The 26,235-nt window shown below is 35.5% G+C and overlaps 2 protein-coding genes and 1 pseudogene across 4 annotated transcripts in view; all 3 read left to right on the top strand.

Annotated features, from left to right (window-relative positions):
• LOC103011163 (olfactory receptor 4K2) overlaps nucleotides 1-26,235 on the top strand; it is a 156,077-nt gene that overhangs the window by 106,054 nt on the left and 23,788 nt on the right. The gene's annotated exons all lie outside the window — the stretch shown is intronic.
• Nucleotides 15,443-16,381, top strand: LOC103011738 (olfactory receptor 4N4C). The gene has a single exon (XM_028166137.2). It carries the CDS (start codon nucleotides 15,455-15,457, stop codon nucleotides 16,379-16,381), a length of 927 nt encoding a protein of 308 aa, XP_028021938.2. The 5' UTR covers nucleotides 15,443-15,454.
• On the top strand, nucleotides 23,835-24,774 carry LOC103007076 (olfactory receptor 4N2-like; annotated as a pseudogene).

Here is a 26,235-nt window from a genome sequence, read left to right as displayed (position 1 = left end):
AAAGATTTGTCATATTTTCTCTACTAACCAAGCAACAGAAATCATCAAAATAAATCCTTCTCCAGCAATTTATGAGTTAATATGTATCTTCACTTGAAATCCTAAGCCTCTTTGTTTATATCTCTTATTCATCTTTTAGAGAGAGAGTGAACTAAGTGAAACTTAGAGTTTAAGTTTCCAAAAGTTAAGGAAACAAGAAGGAAATTTATATTTTTATGCTTTTTTTCTTTTTGGCTGGCATTTCATCCTAATGAAATATTTAGTTTTCTCAAAGAAGAAAATGCTTCCTATTAAATTATTTTTGCAAAATATGAGGCACATGTGGCTCACATGTTATAGTTTCCACTCACTCCTTAGATGAATGCTGAGAAGAGTTTCAGAGACAGGCGATAAAACTGTACTCCGTGGAGCAAAAGGTATGTGAGGGACTTCCAAGAAATTGGATGATTCAGTTTGTAATCTTTTAAGGGTTGCATAGGGTGAACACTGCAAGGTAATTTTTCTCCAACTTCAAGGCACATGTTTATGGTTAAGATGAAAGCATAGATGAAGGTAATATATATGCATACTTCCTTGCATCATAATCTTTGGGGATTTTGGGCTTTCTCTCAATGATCTGTTAGTATTTGTTTAAAAGAAGAGATAATTTTGAATTTTCACTTACTTGTAATCAAACACTAAGTCTTACTACTCTCCAAAGAATAGTGAAGATGTGGAAATTGATTCTATTTTTTTTTTCATTCTGTAGTATCCATGTATAGTTGAAGGTTCCTGGGGAAAAATTAAGTAATAATTGGGACTGTCCTAATAGCTACAATAGAAAGCTTTATCACTGGGTTCCCTATATCTATTTTGAAGAAGAAATCCTTGCCCATCAGGTATTTGTACTTGCATAGTTTGTTAGAGATATTTGAGTTGCATTTCTTTTTTAGAGCAAAAAGAGTTGACAAGTCAAACTCATAGAAACAGTAGAATTACTAGGGACTGGGGGATGAAGGAAATGGGGAGATGTTGGTCAAAGGGTACAAACTTCCACCTGTAAGATGAATAAATTCTAGTGTACAGCATGATGGCTATAGTTAACCAACTATATTATGTACTTGAAAGTTGCTAAGAAAGTAGATCTTAAACCTTCTCACAATCGCCACCCCCCGCAAAAGGTAATTATGTGAGGCAATCAAGGTGTCAACTAATTTTATTGTGGTAATCATTTTACAATCTATATGTGTATCAAATCATCATGTTATATTATACACCTTAAACTTACACAATGTTATATGTCAATTATATGTCAATAAACCTGGAAAAAAACTGGTAGCTTAAGAAATTTAATTGCCATTCAGTTATTCCACAAATATTTATTGAATACCTACCATATGCCAATCACTATTTCAGATCAGGGATATTGTAGAAGGCAACCCCAGAACTCCTGTCTTCACAGTGTCAAAATTTTATTGGAAGGAGAAGAAAATAAATAACATAAATAAGATAATTACATATATATTAGAAAATAATACGGAGAAAAAAAGAAAGCAGGGAGTGGGGGAGAGAATGTTAGCATGATGGGTTATGATTTTAAATAGAGTGGTTAAGAGAAGCCTCATAGAAGGTGACATTTAAACAATGTCTTACAGTGAGAGAACAAACTTTCTGGATATCTGTGAGAACTGCATTCCAGCCAAACAGAATAGTTAATCATAGGAACCAGAGGTGAAAGAAAGTATAATATGTTGGAGAAACAGCAAGGAGGCTAGTGTGGCTATAGTAGTGTAAGCAATGGGGAAAGTAATAGGACATGACAGCAGAGAGATGACAGGGTGAGGGCAGATCATTTAGGGCTTTGTAGGGTATTGTAAAGACTTTGGCTTTCACTGTAAGAAAGGATCAGTAGAGGTGTTGAGCAGAAAATAAAAAGATCTGGCTTAAGAGTTTTTTTTTTTTTAATTTCAAAACGTTGTACCTAAAAGTATATACATTGCAATTACACAGTTCATTGAATTATTAAAAGTGCACACACCCATTTGACAACCACCTGAATAAAAGAAATAGAACATTACTTAGCATCCCAGAAACCTCACTGTGACCTTTCCTATTGCTACTTCTCTCTCCACAGTAACCTGTATCTTTACTTCTGATATCATCAATTTGCCTTATTGAAATGTATGTAAATGAAATTATACAGTGCCTATTTTGTGTCTGGAATTGTTCATCCATAATTAAATATGTGAGATTTATTTGTGGTTTTTCATATAACTGTATTTCATTTATTTTCTGTGCTTGTAATATTCCTTTGAGTAAATATACCACAAGTCTTTATTCTTTTGTAGTTGGGACATCTGGGTTGCTTCCAGTTAGGGGCTGTTATGAATAATACTGCAACGAATAATATTCTACATATCTCTTGGTGTATATTTGCAAGTATTTATGTTGTATATATATGAAATGCTGAATCCTAGGGAAGGAATGTGTTCAACTTTAACAGATAACATCAAAGAGTATTCCAAAATATTTGCCAAATGTACACTCCCATGAGTAGTATATGACAATTCCCATTATTCTGCATTTTTTGCCAGTCCTTGGTTATGTCAGTTTTGTTTTTTTTTTTAAACACTTAGGAAAACACACCCTGTGTTATATTTGGATATACTCTTTTTTTGAAAAAACTTAAGAGTCGTGTCCATTTTTCTGTTGGGAATTTGTTGTTACTTTAAATATTTAAAAAATATATTCTGAAAACACCTTATCTTGTTCCTGAACTTGGGGGAAGCATTGAGTATAACATTAGCCATACATTTTTCATAAATATGCTTTATTAGCTTGAGGAAGTTCCTTTTTATTCCTAGTTTGTTGACTGTTTTTGTCATGAAAGGGTGTTTGTTGGCTTTTATCAAATGCTTTTTCTGCATCTATTGAGATGATCTTTTTTTTTTCCCTTCATCTACTAATGCGGTATATTATATTACTTAATTTTCATAAGTTGAACTGTCCTTTTATTCGTGGGATAAATCCCACTTGGTCACATGTATAACCCTTTTAATATGCTACTGAATTCAGTTTTCAAGTATTTGTTGAGGATTTTTGCGTCTATATTCATGAGGGTTATTGTTTTGCAGTTTTCTTTTTCTTTTTCTTTTTAAATTTAATTTAATTTATTTTTCTATACAGCAGGTTCTTATTAGTCATCCATTTTATACACATCAGTGTATACATGTCAATCCCAATCGCCCAATTCATCACGCCACCACCACCCCCGCCACTTTCCTATTAAACCCATTTTTATTTATTTATTTTTTAATGATACAAATGGAAGAGACCTAGATGTATTGGTTTCCATAATTGTCTAGTGAATTATTTGTTAGTGATCAATTTACTCTTCTCTGACACTAAGAACCCAATTACTGACCATGCTTCAGAATGTAAAAGATTGTAATATCTGAGTGCATACAATTTTTTAAAATTTAAATGAACTTTTCAATTTCAAAACTAGGGGGTCTGTTCATCCAAGGGCAAGAGCACTTTGTGAGCTTTGAGCTTTAGTCTTATATATTTTTTGATAACATACTATGATTAGACTTTGAAGGAAATAGGTTCTTGTCAGCATCAGGAATGAATATACATTAATAACTGATTAAAACAATACCAGGGTTATTCTTTATCTATATTCTATTTATTAATTGAGAAGGTAATTTTGTGCCAGATCCAGCGCACTTCAGGCACATGGGAAGGAATAATGGTACGTGAAGTTTGTTCTTTGCTTTGGGAATTTTTCCCTATGATGACTCAGTGGGGTTCCCAGCCCCCGTGTTTGTGTTGAGGCTCCCCCACACCAATAAGCAATTCCTGGACTGCAGCAGGGTGTCCAAAAATTCAACTCAAATCTGACACTATCTACCCAAGATAGAATCAGATTCTACAGGTAAAGTGATCAGTCCTACAAGACCAACCTCCACTTGAGATGCCAGATGCAAGCCCAGGTTGTTATCTGTGCTTCTGCTTGACTGGCTACAAATCAGAGGTTCCTACGATCCCCTCTTTGGGTTTGATTAATTTGGTAGAACTGCTCACAGAACTGGGGAAAACCTATTTACTCACAATTAGCATCTTATTACGAAGGGTATCAATCAACAGCCAGATGAAGAGATACCGTAGGGTGAGGTTCTGAACAAAGGAGTTTCTGTCCTTGTGGAGCTTGGGGCCTGGCATGGTAGCATGTGGAAGTACTCTGTTTCTGGGATATGGAAACTCTCCAAAAAGGACAAAAAGCTGTCCTTTTGGGTTTTTATGGAGGCTTTATAATATAATCACGATTGACTAAATCATTGGCCAATGATGATGTATTCAACCTCAAACCCCTTTCCCCTCCCTGGGAATCAGGGGGTGGGACTGAAAGTTCCAACCCTGTAATCACATGGTTGGTTCCCCTGGCAGCCATACCCCCACACTGGGGTAGAATTCAAAAGTCACCATCATTAATATAAACCTAGTTGTGATGGAAAGGGCTTGCTATGAATAACAAGACACTCATTCTCCTTTGTGACCCTGAGGACAAGAGACCAAATATTATAACAAAAATGCTCCCCATTGCATCGATCAGAAAATTCCAAGGGGTTTGAGAGCTGTGAGCCAAGGGTTTTGGTCATGTGAATGACCAAATATATATATTTCTTATAAAACACAATAACACGATGACCCTCTTTCATCTTCAATGTTGCAGTGACTTTTCTTCTAAGAACCCAATGATACTGATAGAAATTATGATTCCTGAATTTTGAGTTGACTTTTCATTGCCTGGAAATAAAACAATAGACTTCTCTAATATTTTACAACAGAGAATGAAAAAAACATCTAACATACAAAAGATACAAACATACATAATAAAAATGATGAGTTATGTTTCTAGAGTTTATGTTACCGTATTTTTATTTCTCTGTATTCAAACCAGCCAGACTTCTACTCATTTTGTCACTTATCCTTCATTTAGTGAAGATTACATTTCTTTCGAAAGAGACTGCTGACACAGTGTGCTCTTCAAACACCAGTATATTGCTACTATAGAATGGTATTTGTTGAGAATACTGAAGGTAACAATAAGAAGAAAAAAACATCAAAAATAGTATTGTAATGAAGAGTTTCTTAATTAGACACACATCTGGAATTAACATAAAAAGAGAAATGGAGAACTTTTGGTTCACTGGCAAGCAATGGTACATGATTGGTATAAAGACTTATATCAGTAGTTCTCAACTGGGGCAATTGCAGCATCCAGCGGACATTTGGAAATGTCTGCTGACATTTTTGGTGGTCACGCTGGGAAGTGTGATTGCCATCTCATATGTAGAAACTGGGGGTGCTGCTAAATATGTATCAGCTACCCCCCCACAAATTATATGGCACCAAATGTCATAGTGCCAAGATTGTGAAATCCTGCCTTAGACAATGAGCAGGGATATAAGGCAGGCTAATGTAGGGTAAATGGGTGTTAACCTCATACATAATCTTTTAATGTGCAGGGCTGCCTCTAAGTAACCCAGTACCCTCAGGTATGTGGGTAGACTCCTTCTCCCCACTTAACTGTTCCCTGTTTCTCTCCATTACTTCTAAATGTCTTTTCATCTTTTTTGTGTGTGTGTCTTTTAGTCTCTCCTATTTCTCCCAAACTGCTGTTGTGTTTCTGTTTTTAATATCAGCAGTATCTGAACTGAGTAAGTTAATATCTTTGGTTCCAGATAATGATTACACTTTCAATTACTCACTGACCAGCGAGATTTTAGAACTCAAGTTCCACCCCTCTCATAGCTTTTACCAGATCTCAGTATTAACAAGATGGACTTTACTATTTCACCTGGTAAAAAACATCTTTATTATCCAAACAAAAATAAAGTTCTCCTGTTTTTTAAATTACTAAAATAACATGTTTATTAAAAATTAAAAAGTAAAAGTATATGAACATATAACGAAATAGCCAAATATTACTGGCAATCTCTCTTTCCCCAGGGATTGGGGTTTTCCTCTAACAAAGCCTGTGAGGTTTCCCTACCCAGCTCCATTGGATGCAGACCAGTTTGCCTATTTTGCATTTCTACACAATATGATTAATTGTCATTAAGTAAATGGAGGTGCAACAAGAGCTACAATATTCTTCAGACAAGTAAGTGTAAACCTCAGATTTTAAATCTAGCAAAACTGGCATTTAAATTAAAAGGCTACAAACAATTTTAAACAAAAATTTGGAAATGTTGTTTCAAAGGACCCTTTTGTAGAAACTATGAGAACAAACTTCAGTCAATCATGAAAACCAAGAAACTAGGGAAAAGGATGGGTATTGAATATTAAATATATTAAACTACATCTAAGCCTGAAACTAATGTGGGAATTTGCATGGCTGAAAAGTATGAAATCTACATGCCTTGACAATACAGGAACTATAGAGTTGCTCCATTTCCATCTGGTGGCACATTAAATAACTTTCCTGAACCACTCACTAAAAACAAATACACATCTTGGATAAACATCTTTTGAAATACTTTGATGAACTGGTCAAGAAAAAAAGATGGTGTAGAATATTGAGAATCTAAAAATCAAATGAATTTGGAAACCCAGAGAAATAAATGGTGAACAGAAATCAGCTTTTACTGTGAGGATGTGTGTTCTGTTTTCAAGGCCACAAGTGTTAGTGGTTGGTAGAGACAGAGACGGATAGGAGAAAAAAACCAGGGCTCACCCCAGGAGACCACAAGCTGAAGTCTCAAAGGATATGATAGGGACAGAGTAAAAGGACAAAGTAGGTGATTAAATAGTTAATCCCACTAGGGGCTTGTAGATAAAGAAAAAAGTATAGGAGACCCCTGTAAGTTAATGATCACTCAAGAAAGCAGTTTGCTTAACTATAAAACCAAGCAGGCTTGCTTAGCAACAGAAGCATGAGACATGCCCCAAAACAATAAAACAATGGTGGAATGAGACCCACATCCTGCTCAGTAAGTTAATGACCCCTAAGACATGCTTTCTGCACACATAAAAAACAATAATTTATAGAACGGTGACATTTCAAAGTGAAAAACCCTCATTGCATTGAGACCTGAAATATTTTTTCCACAACGCCACGATAGTCCCGGCTTGACCAGGTAGGGACAAGAAATCTCCCCTGCCCAACCTGGAGGAGGAGCTGATGATGGAAGCATGACGTCTACTCAAAAATGAGGAAGAAGGTGGTCTTTTCCCCCTCCCCTCTTTTCCTTTGATTATAAAACTGTAGCCCACTAAGTTCTCTGGCGGCACCATCTCGCCTGCCCACTTGTAAGCCTCACAAGCGTCCTAGTCTAATAAATCACTTCTTATCTATCACTTTGCCTCTTTCTAAATTCTTTCTGTGCTGAGACATAAAGAACCAGAGCTCCTCAGAGCCCCCCTGAAACACCACCTAGTGGTTTCAGATATGTTCTCAGGGTAGTGGTGAAACATTTTTAAAATCTCACCACCGAGTGGCATGGACTTATATATACTACCAAATGTAAAATAAATAGCTAGTGGGAAGCAGCCGCATAGCACAGGGAGGTCAGCTCAGTGCTTTGTGACCACCTAGAGGGGTGGGATAGGGAGGGTGGGAGGGAGATGCAAGAGGGAGGAGATACGGGGATGTATGTATATGTATAGCTGATTCACTTTGTTATACAGCAGAAACTAACACAACATTGTAAAGCAATTATACTCCAATAAAGATGTTATAAAATAAAATCTCACCACCTAAAAGGCAAAAAAGAGAAAAAAGAATTATGAACATAAGTGGACTCACACATATTTTTCAAGATTGAATTTATACTCGTGAATAGTCTGAATCACTGCTAGCTGACAATTTTGTTTGAAGTTTCTGATTCTAGAGCTATAATGCTTCCTGATAGAAAGAAATACAAATATCCTTTGGCAGATCTTGCCTTTGTTCCAGGCCTCAAAGTATTTTACTGATTAACTTTGACGAAATAAGAGCTTAGAGTCAAATATCAATGAACAAACAAGAAAGCAAGGCTTTGTGAATGACAGCCATAAGAACAACAGAAAGAAGAATCAACCACAAAAGAACCACAGGTTATAAATTAAGTATATTTAGTATTTTTGGAAAAATAAAAAAGGGTTGGAAATATGAATAAAAAGAAGGACACTATAAAAACAAACAGGAAAATTATAAGAAAAATAGAACAGATTCAGGTTAAAAATTCAATAGGTGTATTTAAATACAAATTAGACACACCCAGAGAAAACAGTAACCTAGAATACAGAGCTAAGTAAATTATCAACAGTGCAGGGCAGAGACAAAAGGGGATAGAAAATGAAAGACAGATTAAGAGACATTGAGAACTGAATGAAAAATTTTAACATATGCCTCATCAGAGTTTCAGAATGAGAGGATAGACAAAAATGTGACAGAGGCAATATTTGAAAAGATAATGCTGAAAAATTTCCAAAACTAATGAAAGACACCAATCTCCATACTCAAGAATCCCACCAAAATATTAAGATAATTTTTTTTAAATGCACGTTAAAACACACCATAATGGAGCTGCAGATGAGTAAAGACAGCCAAGCAGATCCTGAAAGTATCTGAATAGAAAAGCAGAGCTTATTCCCAAGGGAAAGCTAGTTAGGGAATCAGCTGACTTCTTTAACAGCAAAAATGTAAACCAATGTTTGGAGAGAAAATAATTATCAGCTCTGTGAAAATAAAATAAAAACATCCTCAGAAAAGCAGAAACAAAGTTTGCTACTAGCAGATAACCAGCTAAGGGAAATTTCAAAATATAGCCTTGAAACAATAAGAAAGTGATCCTGGCTGGGAGGTTTGAGATGACAAAGAAAAAAAAAACGGCAAGTATGTGGTTAAAGCTAAATAAAATCTACTGTATTAACCATCAAAACAACAAACAAACTTCTGAAGTTTAGAAAAATAACTAAAGTACATGAAAATAACATTTGCATAAGTAAAGATTTGGTATGATTGGAGTTAAATGTATGAATGTCTTTATGTTTTTCTGGAGGATGGTGAGGATATTGATTTACTTTTAACTTTGGTTGGTTACCAGCTTTAATAGGTTATGCCACAGCAGTAACACCAAAATTTCATTGGTTTTTCATCAAAAGTTTATTTTTTCTTATGCAATGCCTGTTGCAGGTTTGGGTGACTCTCCAGAATACTGAAAAAAGAAAAAGGTTAAAATGAAAAATAGCAAATAAATTAGAAAGAATGTTATTTTAGTTAAATGAGTTAAGGTTCCTGTATTATTCTAGAGCTGTGCTACCCAGTAGACTACCCAGATGTGACTTTTTGCATTTAAATTAATTAGTAAAATTTAAAATTCAGTTCCTCAGTTTACAGCCACATTTCAAGTGCTCAATATTAATATGTGGCTGGTGGCTACCATATTAGACATTTTGGGGGTTTATGTTTGTATCTTATGTAATAAGATCATTTCTGGAATTTATAGGTAATATCATTAGGTCCATATTGTGAGCAATGACAAAATTAGTTTACACCTGTTTTTCTTCTTCTTCAACTCAGATTACAGTGCTTAAAAGTATTATCTTTCTTAATTTTACCTTTCCACTGTCTATCGCTTATGCTTCAATTATTTAATTACTGCTTTAATAATATGCAGTACCTGTCATATGCTTCCACTTTCATCACATCCAAGGAAAAACAAAACTAGTCTATGATGTTAGAAATTAGAAAGTGGTTGCTAGCAATGGTGGTGGTTACAGGGGAGAATGACAAGGATCACAAAGCAACTTTTTGGAATGAAGGAAATATTCTATATTTTGTTGGAATAGTGGTTCCTTGAATGCATACATTTGACAGAAATTATCAAGTCCAACACTTATCTGTGCATTTTAATGTATATAAATTATATTTAAAGAAGTATAATCAAGAACTTACTTTCATGCTAGCTTGTAAATGCATGTAATTTGTTGAAGGACACAACAGAAATTAATATTAATTTTCTGTCATGAGATATGAGGAGAAATGAACGTATGGAGGACTGGGGTGGGAAGGAAATTTCTCATTGTACAGATTATTTTTAAATCATTTATTTTTGAAACTTATAAACGTATTATTTATTAAAAATACATTTTAAAAACCAAATCTATTTAAAGCAGAATGTCTACTTTTCAACCTTTACCTGTTCCAGTTATCCCCATATTTGTAAATGACACAATCACCCACACAGTTATGTCATTCAAAGTCTTAAGAGTTATTCTCACTTCCTCACCTCTCATATCCCGTCCTTCAAAAATTCCCCTTACTCAGCCATAAGAAGGAATGAAATTGTGCCATTTGCAGAGATGTGGATGGACCTCCCATACAGAGTGAAATAAATCAGAAAGAGAAAAACAAATATTGTATATTAATGCATATATGTGGAATCTAGAAAAATGGTACAGATGAACCTATTTGCAAAGCAGAAATAGAGACACAGACATAGAGAACAAATGTATGGACCCCAAGAGGGTAAGTGGGGTGGGATGAACTGGGAGATTGGGATTGACATATATACACTACTATGGATAAAATAGATGACTAATGAGAACCTACTGTATAGCACACAGAACTCTACTCAGTGCTCTGTGGTGACCTAAATGGGAAGGAAATCCAAAAGGATTGGATATATGTATCCATCCAAAGGAGGGGATATATGTATAGGTATAGCTGATTCACTTTGCTGTACAGCATAAACTAACACAACATTGTAAAGCAACTATACTCCAATTTAAAAAAAAGTCCCCTTGACTATTTCTCCAAAATATATCTTTGGTATAAATGCCTCTGTCTCTTGTTCTACCTCCTGGCCTAACCTACCATCATCTCTTGTCTATAGTACTTCAAATGCTCTCTAACTGGTCTCCTGGCTTTCACTCCTTGCCCTCTATGACCCATTTTTACTAGTAACCAGAATAATCTTTTTAAAAACATAAATCAGATAATGACACGCTTCTGCTTATAACGTCTCAACTGGAATGATGACCAATTGCCATTTGGTGTATATCTGGCACTTCTTTATCTTGCCTTATAATTTTTTTCCCACTTCCCCACTACTATCTTGCCACACTGGCCTTTCTGTTTCTTTTTCCTTCTTTCTGCTTCTCACTGCACGATCCCCTTCCTGCTCCATGGATTTTATCAGCTCTTTCTTCAGATCTTCTCATGGTGGACTTATTGTAGACATTCAGATCTTAGTTGAAATGCCATCTCCTCAGAAAGGCTCTCTGTGGCTAGCTCAGCTAGAGCAGCAGGCTCTTTCTCCATTTCTTCCCAGAACATCACTGTGTTATATTTCCATCATAGCACTCACCACTATCAGATATTTTCTCTCTGGTGTGTTTGTTTATTGTCTTCTCCATGCATTAAGATGTAAAATCCCCAGGAGCAGAAACCATTTTTGTCTTGTTCAGTGAGATTAAGACTTCTGGAGTGAGCTTGGAAAACAGCTTGAAGTTTTCAAGCAACAGATAACTTTCTTGTATCTGTTAAGTCTATTTGAATATGTGGTTTTACAGAATATGCATTTCTATGCCTCTCTATCCTTTCATATTCATTTCTTATTTTCCTAATATAGTCTTTGCATTTATTCCTGTTCTTTAATTTCCCCTTCCTTTTAATCTATTATTTTTACCTTCATAACTTTGTGTATCTCTTTCTTCCTCTACTTTTTCCATTTTTCATTCCTCCCACCTCTCTTTCTCTGAACCGGATATAAATTAGAATGAAATATGTTTGATTATGCATTTTTTTATTTTAAAAATATATGGCTAGTATTTTAATTTTTTAAATAGAAAATATGTGTCTTTAAAACAAAATCAAATCTACTAAAATTTAAATTATGTTGCCTTCTACTGCATGATTCTTCATTATTTTCCTTCTGTTTAATAATATTAAATTGAAAAAAATAGTTCCTCATCATCGCTTTAGCAAAGCATAGAAGACAACTATTCCTAAAATGAAAAAATAGTAGATACAAAGACCAAATAGGGTCTATTTAGGAGGACATCTCCACTGAGGATTTAGTCAGTTCTACAACATGCAGTTCTTTTTTCTAAGAAGGATTATTCAAAGGAGTCTTTGTGAACATCATTTATTTTCTCTTTGCCTATCTCTTTGTCACCAGAAATATGATGAATTTAACATATTTACCATCTACTTGACTACATTATTTCCTTTTTTGATATACCAATGATTTTCTGTCAATTATACTACCTTTCCCTCTTTGAATTGCAGTGTAAAATATAAATCTCCCTTGACTTTCTATTCACTCAGACCTAATAAACGTTCTGGCTGTCCCATCATTTCCATCACTGATGGAATGTTGATTTTAGAATCCAGAAGTGACACCGTGTCTCTTTAACTGATATATATTTGAGTATTTGTACCTAACGTATCTCTAGTCTAATTCTTTCATTATATCTTGTTGGCATTCTAAAATTTCCCTTTGAAGGTGTTCTATAGTTTTGTTATCCTTCAAATTCCCAAAGTACAGTCTCTGTTGCATCAGAAATTGGTTGTTATTTTCAAATGTTAAGAGGCCCCTCTGTGAGAAGAGATATTTAAGAGCAAAGGCAGGAATTGAAAGTTATTGTCTCTTCCATTAGGAGGTGGTGTCTGCTGTGTGAGAACAATGTTGGATTGCTGGAGAGGTAAACGTTTTTGTCATTCTTCATATTATAAAGAACAGAAAGAAGGAATAAATGGAAACATGTTACAACTTTTCTGGTGGGACATCTGCTGTCTTGTAATGCAATGGTCAACATTATAGAAGAAACAAACTAATATTTGAAGTCTGAATTCAATAATACAGTAGCACCTTTTATCTGTCCTTAATAATATAGCTCTAGTTCCTCTGGATATTTAGAATTACTTTATTGGGGATACATAAAGCCTTTATTAAAATACCAGTTTTCTTGGGGATGTTAACACTTGGTCTTAAATTTATATATCATATATTAACTGAAAGAAGTGAGGGATGTTAGACAGTAATAAATCCTATCTGTTAAGGAGTCAATAGAAGAACATAAGTGCATGATAGGAAATAAAACACAAAGCACTGTGGAAAAGCCTGCAACCCTTAACCTTTAATACATAAAGTTTTCTCTTATGTCCTAAAGACAGTCTAGACATTTGCAACAGTATGAAATAACCAAGTATATAATAGAGTGGGAGATGCACATAACTTAGTAATAAGTACAGAGGGATTCTTGACTTACTTTTCTAACAGTAGGTTTTATGCACAGAAAGAATGATAAATATTGAAGCCAATGAATGCTAAGAAAAAAGGAAGGAAGGAAGGAAAGGAGGGAGGAAAGAAAGAAAGAAAAGAAAAGAGAGAGAGAGAGAAAGAAAGAAAGAAAGAAAGAGAAAGAAAAGAGAGAGAAAGAAAGAAAGAAAGAAAAGAGAGAGAAAGAAAGAAAGAAAGGAAAGAGAAAGAAAGAAAGAAAGAACGAATGTAAGGAAGGAAGAAAGGAAGAAAAGATGTAGAGAACAGAAAAACTAATTTGGATTGTGCCATTTGTAAATGTTTGTGCTTCAGTTTTGCTTAGGAAACAATTCATGTGCTTGTGCATGTGTGTGTGTGCATACATGCATTTGTATGTACATCTGTGTGCCTGTGGTAATGTAAAGTGCCTCTTTAATAATTTGTAATATTGACTGTACACAGAAACATCTGTTATTAATTAATCTATTTGGGTTTAGACATACAAAATCAGATATTTTGATGTTTTGAATAGTTATGCCATTATAAATATTTTCTTTGGTTTCTTGATTTGGGACTTGATTGTACTTCTTCTTTCTCTTCTCTTGCATTCTGTCTCCCATTACAGTTAAAGTTAGTGGACCCATCTTTCCCTCCTCTCAACACTCCATATTCCACAACACTACTTAAAAACAAGTGTGCCATGTAACTGAAGGCATGTGCACCATTGTTCTCTATCACACTGCAGTATTATGCTCTAGTTCAAGTCTTCAAGTTTTGAAAATTTTTATCCTAAAAATAAACAATTTTTGATCATGCATGAGCAACATATGTATTTTATTTGTATATTTTATATTCATTTATACTATGACACTTTCAAAAATAGAACTGCAAAGGATGGGATAAAATCATGTACGTAGAAATTCTATGATTGTCTTTGTCTGGGAGGGGGAAATTTCCCCTCTACCCATCTTGAGTTCTTGTGTCTAATAATAAAATTGACACAAGACAAATTAACAGAGAAAGAGAAACAAATTTTAATCATGTGCATGGAGGTCTCATAGAAATGAGATTTAAACAAGTGGCCAAAGCAGGTGCTTATGTACTTTTTAGATAAAAAAACAGTAACTTTGTGAGTAATCGACAGGACAAAGAAACTTAGGCTTTGACTTAGGAGGTCAATTAGTGAAGAATCTAAACGGAGTCTGGGCGTGGGTTAGAAAAATTAAAAAGTAACAAGGTTCGTTTATACAGGTTTCTCGGCTCAAATTCCCTATCTAGTGATAAGGGTGTCCTTCTATCTCCAGATGCAGGGGCTGCACCTTTCACATGAGAGATTTCTTTCCTGTTTCAGGGAGACAGAAAGAAAGATCAGAGTGTCTCCTTTGCATTGACAATTTCTTAAGTAACATTAATTAAAAATAATCAATACGCCATTGAGGCACATTTTGGGGTGGACTACCCTGGGCCTCCAAATTTTCATACCAATAAATTATCATGTGCATTGGATGAGCACATTGCCAATTTAGAGACCACTGTACAGATAAGCCTCAGATCTCAATTTCTCCAGAATGACCAGGATTCTTTTTATTTAGACTCGGATGATGGGTTAATATTCCATGGAGAAAAAGGAAATATTTCAAGTAAGCAGGCTTTAAAAAACTTTTTAGGTAAACATTCTTAAGGTATAATTTACATACAGTAAATCTACCAATTTCTGTATAGTTTAATGGTTCAATAAATTTTGGGCAAAAAAGACACTTGTAACCATTACAATTGAGATATGGAATGTTTCTGTTACCATAAAAAGCTCTGTCATTCCTCTTTGCTGTCAATCCTCACCTCACCACCACCCACCCCCCCCATTCAAATAAAAACTTGAAGAATTTAGTATCTGTGTTTAAGTTTTTTTCTCAGTCAGAAAAATGTTCATATGCCTCATGTAAATCATAAACAAATCCAGGGCAGGGCAGAGTGCTGCATGAGAGAGCAGTTAAATAGGAGCACAGGACAGAAGCAGAAGAGTGTGGCTTCAAGACTTGGGTGCTGGCACTTAATGATTTATAGAAGAATAAAGGGTAGAAGAGATTTCTTCGTTTGTGGGAGAGTGATGGTATAACATAGATGTAGAATACACAGCTTTTAGCTTGAGAAGAACTATGATCTAGATGGAAGAATTGGAAATAACCTCTCTACTCCCTGATATACTACAGGCAGAGGAGATGAAGATAGAAAATAGCACAGTGGTGACAGAATTCATCCTCCTTGGTCTGACCCAGTCTCGAAATATTCAACTCCTGGTCTTTGTCCTGATCTTAATTTTCTACCTCATCATCCTCCCTGGCAATTTCCTCATCATCTTCACCATCAGGTCAGACCCTGGCCTCACAGCCCCCCTCTACTTCTTTCTGGGCAACTTGGCCTTCCTGGATGCATCCTACTCCTTCATTGTGGCTCCCAGGATGCTGGTGGACTTCCTCTCTGAGAAGAAGGTAATCTCCTATAGAGGCTGCATCACTCAGCTCTTTTTCTTGCACTTCCTTGGAGGAGGGGAGGGGTTACTCCTTGTTGTGATGGCCTTTGACCGCTACATTGCCATCTGTCGTCCTTTACACTATTCAACTGTCATGAACCCTAGAACCTGTTATGCCTTGCTGTTGGCTCTGTGGCTTGGAGGCTTTGTCCACTCCATTATCCAGGTGGCCTTCATCCTCCGCTTGCCCTTCTGTGGCCCAAACCAGCTGGACAACTTCTTCTGTGATGTGGCACAGGTCATCAAGCTGGCCTGCACTGACACCTTTTTGGTGGAGCTCTTGATGGTCTTCAACAGTGGTCTGCTCACCCTCCTGTGTTTCCTGGGGCTTTTGGCTTCCTATGCAGTCATCCTCTGCCGTGTACGTGGGTCTGCTTCTGAAGGGAAGAGCAAGGCACTGTCCACATGCACCACTCACGTCATCATTATATTTCTCATGTTTGGACCTGCTATCTTTATCTACACTTGCCCCTTCCGAGCCTTATCAGCAAACAAGGTGGTTTCCTTTTTCCACACAGTGATCTTTCCTTTGATGAACCCTGTGATTTACACCCTTCGCAACCAGGAAGTGAGAGCTTCCATGAGGAGAGTATTGAGCCGGCATGTGATTTGTTGAATGGATTTTATAATAGGAAGTCATGAAGGGGAAATTCTGGCTACAAATCATTCATTCATTTAACAAATACTGTTTTTCATTGAGTTCCTTCCATTTTTCAGGTGCTGTTGTAACTAATGGGGGAAAGTTATGCATAACAAGAGAATACACTTAGTGTGTTTAAAGAACATAAAAGAAACACCAGAGTGGTTGGAGTATAATGAGTAAGTGTGAGAGATTTTAGGTGTTAAGTTCTATGTGACTGTAAGGGTCAAATAACTAAGGTCTCTTAGGCTGAGATAAGAAGTTTTATTTTATTCTAATTGCAGTAAGAATTCATCTTAATACTTTAAGCAAGAGAGCTGACTTATCTGTAATTGTTTCTTCCATGATTTAGATCAGTTGTCCCCAACCTTTTTGGGACCAGGGACCAGTTTCATAGAAGATAATGTTTCCATGGATGGGGGTTGGGGGGCTGGGAGGTGGGGGGGGGGGGGTAGGGGTGGTGGTAATGCGAACGGTGGGGAGCAATGGGGAGCGGCAGATGAAGCTTCACTCACTCACTCACCGCTCACCTCCTGCTGTGCCACCCAGTTCCTAACAGGCCGTGGACCAATACTGATCTGCAGTCCGGGGGTTGGGGAGCCCCGATTTAGAGGTATATCATCAGGATTCTGGGTAGAGATCAGTAACTGGCAAAACATCATTAAAAGCCAAATGTTATTCTGCAGACCTGTTTTGAGCAATTTAAAAAGCTTGAAAGTTGTTGAAAACATATATTCTTTCCTCCCTCTAAGTTGGTAGACTGATAAGAAAGGAAAATAATTAGTTTTATGGAAAAAATGTCATGAAATTATTTCACTTGATTGTATTTCAGTGCTTCATGATTATTACTAATGGGTTATTACAAATCCTCCCTGGATGTTAAAACTTGTCCTCAATTGATTTCAATCCGATTATGGTAATGATACTTACTGGTACTATAGATTCTGTTGGAGATTACATAAATCACTCTAGTTATTTTAAGTATAATGGGGTTTAATGTGGGAAATTAAGTATAAAATCTTTTATGGAGTAGGAGACCATTCTATGTGCTGAGCTGTAGATATCTAAACATATCTAAATGAAGAAATAGAGAACCCAACAGCATACACTGAGATAAAAAACTTTTTTAAAAAAATTGATAGTATATGTGAGCTTCCATCAGTAGAGATACAGGATATTTGAACAGCACTATCAACAAACTTGACCAGTTGCTGTTTATAGAGTACTGCACTCATCAATGACAAGCACACATTCTTTTCAAGTGCACATGAGTCAGTCTCAGAGATAGACCATATGCTAGCCCATAAAAGTCTTACTATATTTCATACAGAATATATGCTCTGACCTCAGTGAATCTGAATTAGAAACAATTGACAAGAGAAATATATTCCCCAAATATTTGCAAATTAAGTCATATGCTTCTAAATAACTTAATGTGTACCAGAAGGAATTACAGAGATTATTAAAAATATTATCCCTTTAATAATCTATTTTCTGAAAGAGTTTGTGTTGAGTTAGATTTTTTCTTGAATAACTGTTTGGCAGATTTCATCAGCCGAGCCATTTGGGTCTGAAGATTGCTTTGTGGGAAGATTTTTAAGTACACATTAAATTTCTTTTACATATATACAGCTATTCAAGTTATCTGTTTCTTCTTGAATTAGTTTTGGTAATTAATGGACTCAGAATCTTGTACATTCAACCTAAGTTATCAAATTTATTGGCATGAAATTGCTCAGAATGTTCCTTTAGCATTCTTTTAATTTCTGTAATATTTGTAATAATTGCCCTAATTTAACTTCTGATATTATTGATCTGTGTAATCTCTTTTTTTTTCCTGACAAAAGTGGCTAAATTTTTATGAATTTTATTGTTCTTTACAAGGAACTAGCTTTTGGTTTCATTTGTTTGTCTCTGTTTAAAAAATGTGTATATTTCTTCTCATCTATATTATTTAATTTCTTCTTTCTTTGGATTTAATGTTCTTTTTCTAAATTGGAAGATTAAATTATTGATTTAAATTCTTTCTTATAAACCCTTTAAATAAAATCAGTTGATGCTACAAATTTCCCTTCAAGCACTGCTTTATCTACATATTGCATATTTTTATATGTTGTGTTCTCATTTTCATTCCATTAAAAATATTTTCTAATCTCTACTTTGACTTTCTTACTAATGGGTTATTCAGAGTGTGTTTTTTTCCTGAATATTTGAGAATATACCTGATACATTTATAGTTTAATTCCATTGTGGTCCAAGAACATATTTAGTATGATCTCAATCTTAAAAACGTGTTGAAATTTGTCCTATATCCCAGAATAAAGTCTATCAGATTAATACCTGCCATGTTGAATGCCATAATAAGTTTTGAATTTCAAACATAAGAGTATACTTTTGAAAAATGTTGAAAAATTCTGATGATATATCTGCAGCACATAGCAACTATACACTGAGAAGTTGTAAATTTTATCAAGTCAGCTAGATACATCCTTTACATATAGTGTAAAACAGCAGTCTAATGGGTATCTCCTGAATTTCTTCTGATGAATTGTACATTTAATCAAATACAATCTGTTAGAAATTACCCATTTTTCCAATCTTGCCTCTTACTGTTTCTGCACAGGCATGGGGTTTGATTCTTCAATGACTTTGCACACTATTCTCTCCTTTACCATTTGTTGATGATCATTTCAGTGAAGACAGCCATAGTGCTTCCTGCTTCTTGATATATTTCCAATGCGCATATGGTGTTCATTCCTCTTTGCTCTTATGATACTCTAAGCACAGTTCTTTTATAAAACATCTCACCATTATTTTAATTGTGTGTCTGTATTTACAATTTTTTGCCTTCGCTGAAATTAGAGTTTGTATTATTAAATCTGTATTTCATCTCTTAGCACAATGACTTGCTCTGGTAGATTCTCAATAATGGCTAGTAAGAAGTGAATGAGTAGATGAATACATTATTATTTTTTATTGTAGAAAGCAGACTTGGAAAATTTTAAATAGGAGCCAATGTTAATAACAATAATAACTTCAGGAACTGACTTTGTGGTAGACAGGAATTATGAGATATATACACAATTTTTTAAAAGTTCAGAGAATGTATATAACATTCTGAAATATATTTTTCCACATTTTTGCCACATGCTCAAACTTTTTGTTTAAATATAAGGACATATTATATATGCTGCTTTTTAACTTGCTGTCTTAAAAATATTCTGGAACCTATATTATACATGAATGTACATGTCACATATACATACATATTATATATATATAATATTTTAAATGCCTGTGAAGTATTAAATTGTATGCAGTTATTAAAATTTATTTAAATAATCCCCACTTTTAGATATTTATCATATTTGTTTATTAATAGGGGAAAGGAATATATAATGACATTTGCTTTTCTATGCATAATGCTTTTGGGAAGATACACAAAGAGTAATAGCTATTTTCTATTGTGAGGTTTGTGTCAGGGGAAATATAGATGAGGGACAAGACATGGGAAGGAATTTTCTCTCTGTATAAATTTTTTCACTCTCTTGGCACCCTGACCTCTTTTCTGTTCCTCAACACACCAGATCCTTCTTTCTTTCTTTTTTTTTTTTAAATTGGAAAAGTGAAGAGTACTTTACTAGCCTTTTCAGAAAATGGTGGATGTTATTGTTTGGTATTATACAGATCTTTGTTTTTGGTGGCCTCTTACTGGAATGGTTTCTTTTAGACACTCAGATCTTACTTTAATAAAACCTCCCCAGAAAGACCCTCTCTGACCACCCTTTCTAGAACAGCAATCTCTTTCCCAAGCTCTCTCCAACTCACACTCTGTTATATTTTCATCCTAAGGCTCATTACTATCTGATGTTTTCTTTCCTGCTTGTTTGTTTATTGTCTGTCTCCCGGCATTGGAATGTAAGGAAAGGGCTTTTCTCTTGTCTGTATTGCATTGCTGACACAATACTGCCAGGCTCAGGGTAGACACCCAATAAGTAGTTGTTGAGTTGGGTGCAAAAATCTAAGGATGTGTCAAAAAACTCAGTAATAGCGATAAACACTACCTTAATATTTTTAAAAATCAAAAATACCCCACTTTAAAAAAACTCCATTATAAGAACTAGCTTAGGTCTGCAGATTAATTTTATCTTATGTATTGGGATGAACGTTAAGAAGTGAGGAAAGTCTCAGATTATGTTTATAATTATGGAAAAATATCACATTTTTCAAAGTCAAACACTTTTTTTTGGCAGAACTCTAACCTACTCCAAGATGGGGCTTTTACTCCACCTAAGTACATATCTAAGGGAGTGACAAAAAAACTTAGTAATAAACAATATTCTAATCAATTTTTTGAAGTGCAGTTGATGGACAATATTTTATTAGTTTCAGGTGTACAGCATATTGATTCAGTAATTTTACAGATACACACCATTAAAAGTTATTACAAGATAATGGCTATAATCCCTGTGCTATACCATATATCCTTATTGCTTATCTATTTTACACATACTGGTTTGTATCTCTTAAACCCATATCCCTAATTTGCCCTTTCCCCTTTGGTAACCACTAGTTTGTGTTCTATATCTGTGAGTCTGTTTCTGTTTTGCATAAACATTCATTTGTTATATTTTTAAATTCAACATATAAGTGATATCATACAATATTTGTCTTTCTCTCTGACATAATTTCCTAAGTACTATATTCTCTAGGTCCAATCAATATTTTAAAAAATAAAAATTCATCATAAACAAAATAAATACTACATTTTAAGTAAAGTCTGGATTAGTAATAGTGTTATGTTGAGCCATATTGGACCCTGAGGCAAAAGGAAAAATCTGTAATGTTGCTGTCTTTTTTTTTTTTTTAAGATATTCTGTTCATAATTTTTATATAAACTTTGACTTTTAAAATATTGCATTAAAATATTATTTATCTTGATTACTAAGGTTTTTAGTATCATGGTTAACTTTGTGCCCAAAGCAATACCTACCTCACTTGTCTCATCCTCATCCTGACCCTTCTTATTTCCTTGGTATATATATCAACAACCTCTCACCATTTATTTACATTTTTTCCCTTTTTGATTTTATTATAAGATGTAAATGAACTTTTCTTAACCTTCTATTTACTTTTGACCTAACTAATAGGCTTCCAAATAGGGTTGTATTTTCTCACTCACTGATAGGATTTTGGTGTTAGAATTCAGGATTAAGCCAGTGTGGCATTACATGACATATTCTAAAATATTTGTCCTTTACAAAGTTCTGGTATTTTTCCTTGCCAAATTCTGTTGACATTCTAATACTCCCCTTGGAAATATTCAGTAGGGTTGTGGCAGTCTCAAATCTCCATGGCACTTTCTCCATTGCATCATAAAGAGTTAGAAGAGATTTCAAAATCTAAGGTTCCCTGTGTGAGAACAAATATTTATGAACAATGACAAGAATGGTCAATTAATGTTTTATGGGAATGGGAAGAATGGCAACATTGTGAGAGTTACATAAAACCTGGAGATTGCTTGAAGACAATTGTGCTATTTAATTAAATGGTATTTAATTAAATGGTATGGGGAATATTAATATATACTACATTGTATTTTTCTGTAGATTAGCAATTTTCATATTTAAAAACATTTCATACCCACAACAAAATATTTTTGAGCATTTGCCTTAAATATATGCACATATATTTATAATGTCTGTATGCCATTATATTAATATATTATATATATTAAAAGTAGCATTTTGAAAAGAATAAAATTAAAAGCCAATGATATATACACATATATGCATCATTATATACATGCAATACATACTTAATACTATTTCTTTTCACTCTTCAGTGGATCATCACATGACACTTCTAGAATAAGCACCCACCACTAAACAGACTGAGCCTTACATCTGGATTCCACCTCCCCCAATAACTAGTGTTTTAATTATACAGGGTTAAACTTCTAATTCTAAGCTCTGTTAAGGAGTGATTTTAGGCTAGTAATATTTTTTGTTATTCAAGTACACAAAAAACAGCATTCATTGATTAAAGCTGTGCAAATAATTTCTTTATGTATTTACACTGGATTATACACACCTGCGTTCTTCTACTACTTGTCAATAGTAACAATAAAGAAAACATTCTAAACTTAAGTGCTGCTACGACGGTAGCTTTAGTTCTCTTGTCTTTGAAAGTAATCAGTAGATTATAGGATCTTTATTGTTACTTCTCCCTCTTCTATGCTATGATTTTATGTGTTGACATAATTAATTTAAAAAATTTATCCTGGCAAATTTATATAGTAACCTGTAGTTTGTCAAAGGCTCTCCCTTGGGCGTCATGCTGGTTTCAGGGAAAGATGGAGATGGGGAGAATTTAGAAAGGAATTGAGACTGAGAGAGTGTTATGAAGCTGCATGGACAAGGTGAAGAGTGGCTATGTAAGCGGTGCTATATCACCAGGGATACAGCTGGAGCCTACCTCTAAGTTAGGAGAAAAGTAAAGTTATTGTTGGAAACTGGTGACCAGCTTGGAGTCAGGGTAATACAAGGACACCAGGTCAGAGGAGGGCAATAAGAGAAAACAGAGAGCAAGGCAGAGAGTTAGCAGGCAGGAACTGGGAATTCCACAAGAGCTGAAGAAAGCATAATACTCAGTAAAAAGTTTGGGTTGGTGGATGAGGAGAAAATGTGTGTAATTCCAAGAAAACTGCTAAATCTCAAGCACAGTACAACCATCAAAATGTAAAGATCTTGGGCTTCCCTGGTGGCGCAGTGGTTAAGAATTCGCCTGCCAATGCAGGGGACATGGGTTCGAGCCCTGGTCTGGGAAGATCCCATATGCCACAGAGCAACTAAGCCCATGCGCCACAACTACTGAGCCTGCGCTCTAGAGCCTGTGAGCCACAACTACTGACGCCCGTGCACCTAGAGCCCGTGCTCCGCAGCATGAGAAGCCACCACAATGAGAAGCCGGTGCACTGCAATGAAGAGTAGCCCCCGCTCACCACAACTAGAGAAAGCCCATGCACAGCAACGAAGACCCAACGCAGCCAAAAATAAATAAATAAAATAAATAAATTTTTTAAAATGTAAAGATCTTACTAATTGGAGTTGTGTTCTATCTCAATCAGGAAAATTTTCTATGACTCAAGAAGGCAGGAATCCCAAGAAGGTGTAGGATACTAGACTCTGACAGTGAACAGCAGTGGTATAGAAGCACATGGCTGAATGGGAATAAGACTGCATCTTTGAGAACAGTGTTTTATTTGTTTGTTTTAAATATAGAGGAAGGAAATGTTTGGAGTTTGCCCAGGATATTGGAGAGGGTTGAAACACTGAAATGGTGAATATGTCAGATATTTTTAGCTGGAGAACAACTCGGGTATAGTTGTAAGAAATTGTAATAATAAACTCTGCTTCTTTATGTACTGCAGGCAGAGAGGATGGAGCATGAGAACAGTACTGTGGTGACAGAATTTATTCTTGCTGGTCTGACCCAGTCTCAAAATATTCAGCTCCTGGTCTTTGTGCTAGTTTTAATTTTCTACCTCATCATCCTCCCTGGCAATTTCCTCATCATCTTCACCATCAGGTCAGACCCTGGCCTCACGGCCCCCCTCTACTTCTTTCTGGGCAACTTGGCCTTCCTGGATGCATCCTACTCCTTCATTGTGGCTCCCAGGATGCTGGTGGACTTCCTCTCTGAGAAGAAGGTGATCTCCTATAGAGGCTGCATCACTCAGCTCTTTTTCTTGCACTTCCTTGGAGGAGGGGAGGGGTTACTCCTTGTTGTGATGGCCTTTGACCGCTACATTGCCATCTGTCGTCCTTTACACTATTCAACTGTCATGAACCCTAGAACCTGCTATGCCTTGCTGTTGGCTCTGTGGCTTGGAGGCTTTGTCCACTCCATTATCCAGGTGGCCTTCATCCTCCGCTTGCCCTTCTGTGACCCAAACTGACTGGACAACTTCTTCTGTGATGTGGCACAGGTCATCAAGCTGGCCTGCACTGACACCTTTGTGGTGGAGCTCGTGATGGTCTTCAACAGTGGTCTGCTCACCCTCCTGTGTTTCTTGAGACCTCTGGCCTCCTATGCAGTCACCTTCTGCCGTGAATGTGGTTCCTCCTTTGAGGGGAAGAGCAAGGCTGTGTCCACATGCACCACCCATATCATCGTTATATTTCTTATTTTTGGGCCTGGCATCTTCATCTACACCTGCCCCTTCAGAGCCTTCCCAGCTGACAAGGTGGTTGGTTTCTCTCTTTCACACTGTAATCTTTCCTTTGTTGAACCCTGTGATTTATACCCTTAACAACCAGGAAGTAAAAGCTTCGGTGAAAATGTTGTTTAATCAGCACTTAGCCTGATAAAAAGTGGGAAAAATGAATAAGAAAATCAAGACTGGAGAATTTCATCTGAAATTAACTTATTCATTTTTTAAACACTACATTTATTGATCACCTCCCATTTGTCAAGACTATTCTAGGCCCTGGGAGAAAGAGCTATATTGAGATAGGTAAAGTTATTGCTCTCTGAAGTTACAATCTAGTAGGAATAGACAGCCAACAATGTAGAAAATAAACAGCATGTTTTCAAGAAGACATATATTCCTGAAGATACTATAAAGAGAAGCAAAATATTTGATAACAAGTGTGAGATGTGGGTAATGAATTTACTTTTAGTCTTGAAGCAGGGCCTTTATGAGGAGGTGATGTTTTGCCTGATATCTGGATAAATGGAATATGCCAACTACACAAACATTGGCAGGCAGAACCTTCTAGGCAGATGGAACAGGTATTGCAAAAATCTGAAGATAGTAATGAACTTGGTATATTTGAGGATCACAGCATAGGTCAAATTGACTGGGTTATAATAAATGAATGTTTAAACGATTAGAGTTCATGTTGTAGATACTCATAGTGTCCAACACATATATGGGTCTATAAAGTGAATATAAAGAGTTTCATTTTTTTTTGAATAACTATAATAAGGGTAACCATTCTAAGCAACAGAGTAATTTCTTTACTATGGTTTCAAAAATGATTTAGGGATGTAAACTCAAGATTCTGAAGATATCAAAGAGTTGAAAAATATCACTAAAAGAGATATTATACTTATATTTTAAAAGGAATTAAACTGTAAATTTTTCTTCGTGAGTATGTAGAGGAAGGCAAAGAAAGCAGGTCATTTTCATGAGAAAAAGGTCATGGAAACATTTCTTTTCTCCATGACTTCATGATTAATCTTAGCAGATGTTTATGACTCCTAGCTGTTTGTTGATCTCATCCTTAATTGATTTCACACTGAGTGTAATGATGATGGTTCTTTGGTGGACCAGTCAGGAATCTATTGCATTCTACTTAGTTTAAGAAATATGATTTAATATAGAGAATTACATGCTTATGAACTGTTGCAAAGTCTGGAAGAACAGACTGTAGGCTGGATATCCAGAGATGGCTCCCAGAACAGCACAGGAGACCAGGTTGTCAAGAGAGCTGTTCTTGCTACAACCTTTGCCATCTGTTGTCTGAAAAATACCACCATGTTAGTCTAGGCCTAGGGTCAAGATGATGATCCAGAGCCACTGTGCACCTATCAGATCTCCCTAGAAAAACAGAAGCCTCTCCTGATACTGCTTCTCTGCCTAATTGGCTTAACCAAATTCAAGTCTCTTCTGAATACATTGAATGGGTGGCATCCAAAACAAACCTGGAACCAAAAATGCAGGGGATTAATTTTTTATATTTTATTTAAAAATAGTCAAAATTAAAATGTTTATGAATATAAATCATGTGCATGGTAAAAATATTCAGATTATGGAAAAGGTG

This window comes from Balaenoptera acutorostrata, chromosome 3, assembly GCF_949987535.1.
Source record: "Balaenoptera acutorostrata chromosome 3, mBalAcu1.1, whole genome shotgun sequence".
NCBI lineage: Eukaryota > Metazoa > Chordata > Mammalia > Artiodactyla > Balaenopteridae > Balaenoptera > Balaenoptera acutorostrata.
This window is presented reverse-complemented; position numbering and strand designations above follow the sequence as displayed.

What these genes read in the sequence shown, in the direction of transcription:
- LOC103011738 (XM_028166137.2), top strand. Translation starts at nt 15,455, where the DNA reads ATGAAGATAGAAAATAGCACAGTGGTGACAGAATTCATCCTCCTTGGT.